A 2,633-nucleotide genomic window follows, 5' to 3' on the forward strand; every position below is an offset into this window, starting at 1 on the left:
ACTCCAGTTCCAGGGAATCTGCAACACTCCTCTGGCTTCCTGGGGGCACTGTACCCATGTGCACACTTATGTACACATACTGCCTACCTCTCCATACACAGAATTAAAAATAAAAATGAATGTAACAAATAATAAGATGATTGAGGAAGTCCCTCAGCTCTGGTCTCCACAGGCACGCATACAGGCCACACACGCACACACATGCCCTTGCATGCCCGGGCACGCACACAAGTTTGTATTAAAGTAATAAAAGCTTTTATTTTTATTTTTATTTTGGCTCTTGTGTTCTCTCCCAAATATTTATTCTTACTAGGTATGATGGAGAATCTTGCCTGCAAACTTGACGTGTGTGAATGGGATGACAGGACCTCAGTTGAGGTATTGCCCCCCCTCAGAGTGGCATATGGGTAAGTCTGTGGAGCATTTTCTTGATTTCTAATAGATGTGGGGAGGCCTGGCCCACTGGGGGCCACCTCTGGCAGGTGGTCCCGGGTGTATCAGAAAGCTAGCTGAACAGAGGCATAGACAAGGAAGTCAGTAAGCAGGCCTTGCCTGTGGTCTCAGCTTCAGGTGCCCATCTCCATTCCTCCATAGTCTCGGCTTCAAGTTCCCATCACCGGGTTCCTATCACCGGGTTCCTGCCCCCAGGTTTCTACCCTTGACTTCCTTTAGTGGACAACTGTTCTTCCTCATGTTGCCCTTGGTCCGTTTTTATCACAGTGACAGAAAGCAGACGGTCACACTAGGTAACAAGGTGCTGCGGAAAAATCCACTCACGGTGTCTTAGAAACAGACACAGAGAGGAGCGAGGGAGGGCTGTTTGGCAATGCTCATGTCCCACAGACTATTTTATGACTAGAAGGAGAACAAGCGCACTCCACACATGGTACTTAAGAGCTTAGTTTCACGTGGCTTTAACCACAAAAGATAAAATCAAAATGACAACCACCACCAGCTTCCTGGGAGAGCTGCCGGGACCCTCTTCCCAGGTCCTCTCACTGTGAGAATCTCTCCAGCACATCTTGGGACTCCTTTTCTCCTAGCACTCTGTTCTCAACTCATGCTGTTGTCCTGTGGCTGTTACTCCTTTGTGCTCCATGGTGTATAATATTCCACTGTGTGAATACATGGCATAGTTTTCGTCCACCAGCTTTGATGAAACTTAAGAACAAAGACAAACAAAAAACAAAACAAAAAGTCTGAGCTACCTCACTTCTGATGAGCCTGGGGTGAGCGTCATGTATCTTTAAGGTATGTGAACATTTTCAGCTTTAAAGGACAATGACTGGGCTGGAGAGATGGCTCAGAGGTTAAGAGCACTGACTGCTCTTCCAGAGGTCCTGAGTTCAAATCCCAGTGACCACATTGTGACTCACAACCATCTGTAATAAGATCTGATTCCCTCTCCTGGTGTGTCTGAAGACAGTTACAGTGTACTCATATATAATAAATAAATAAATCTTAAAAAAAAGACAATGTCTCTCTCTCTCTCTCTCTCTCTCTCTCTCTCTCTCTCTCTCTCTCTCTCTCTCTTCCTTTCTTTTTTGAAAACGAGTCTTTACTATCCTCTGCTACTTGAGGGGGATGAATGGGAGGCGCAGGTGGTGCCAATACCGGGCAGCCCGTCCTTCACGGGCTGGTAAGTAATGGAGAACTCGCCCAGGTAGTGGCCAATCATCTCTGGTTTGATCTCCACCTGGTTGAAGGTCTTGCGGTTGTACACACCCGCCATGCTGCTGACCATCTCAGACAGAATGATCATGTCGCTCAGGTGGGTCTTCACCACCTTGGGCTTCTCCATGGGTGGCTCCTCCTCCTTGGCCTTTCTCAGGCGCTTGAGCAGTGAGTGCTGTTTCCGCTGCAGGCCACGGTTCAGCCTCTGGAGGGCGCTGTACAACTGCATTGGCTGCTCATAAGACATGTCCTGCAGTTAGTCAAGGTCCACGACATGGTAGGTGAACTTGCGGAAGGTTCGCTTCTTCTGCTCCACTTCGGCTATCTTGGCAGCTGCTCGGAAAAGGAAGCGTTGTTAGCATCTGTGCAGTTATCGCGAGCTCTGACAATGACTTTCAAAATGGCTCTGCCCAGAACCAGAGAGAGGAGAGAGTTCCGTGACTAAGACCACCTATTGCCCTTTCAGAGGTTCCATTCCCAGCACCACGAGGCGGTTCACAACCATCTGTGGCACCAACCGCATGGAACTGGATGCTTTCTCTTGGCTTTTGCGGGTATCTGCACACACACACACACACACACACACACACACACACACACACACACACACACACACACACGCGCGCGCAAAGATGCATAAACAAGATTTCTTGTAAAAATGAAGACCAAAGTGGCTGTGCAGATCCCCAGGCCCACAGCACCGTCAGCTCATTAAGTAGCCGCCGCTGATGCCGTGGGATGAGACGCCGCCCTCTGTGATGATTGGCATTATAGTGGCTTCTGGAATGCCTAGTTACCGTCTTTGCTGACTACACGGGTGTCTCTGCCTACTTTGGGGACAGGGTGGTCTGTGTCCACTCCTCTTTCACGATCAATTCATATCTATCCTATCGTATTTTATCCGTTGCATAGACGTAAAGGACTTTACAAATTCTACACACCCAAACCTCACTCTTTCA

General features: G+C 48.5%; 1 protein-coding gene across 1 annotated transcript; it reads right to left on the reverse strand.

Annotated features, from left to right (window-relative positions):
• Positions 1-1,561: 1,561 nt before the first annotated feature.
• On the reverse strand, positions 1,562-1,993 carry Rps15l1 (ribosomal protein S15 like 1). The gene has a single exon (XM_039111502.1). It carries the CDS (start codon positions 1,919-1,921, stop codon positions 1,562-1,564), a length of 360 nt encoding a protein of 119 aa, XP_038967430.1. The 5' UTR covers positions 1,922-1,993.
• Between the last annotated feature and the right edge of the window lie 640 nt (positions 1,994-2,633).

Source organism: Rattus norvegicus, chromosome 5, assembly GCF_036323735.1.
Source record: "Rattus norvegicus strain BN/NHsdMcwi chromosome 5, GRCr8, whole genome shotgun sequence".
NCBI lineage: Eukaryota > Metazoa > Chordata > Mammalia > Rodentia > Muridae > Rattus > Rattus norvegicus.

Excerpts from the sequence above, each read along its gene's own strand:
- Rps15l1 (XM_039111502.1), bottom strand. The coding sequence starts at position 1,921 with ATGTCTTATGAGCAGCCAATGCAGTTGTACAGCGCCCTCCAGAGGCTG.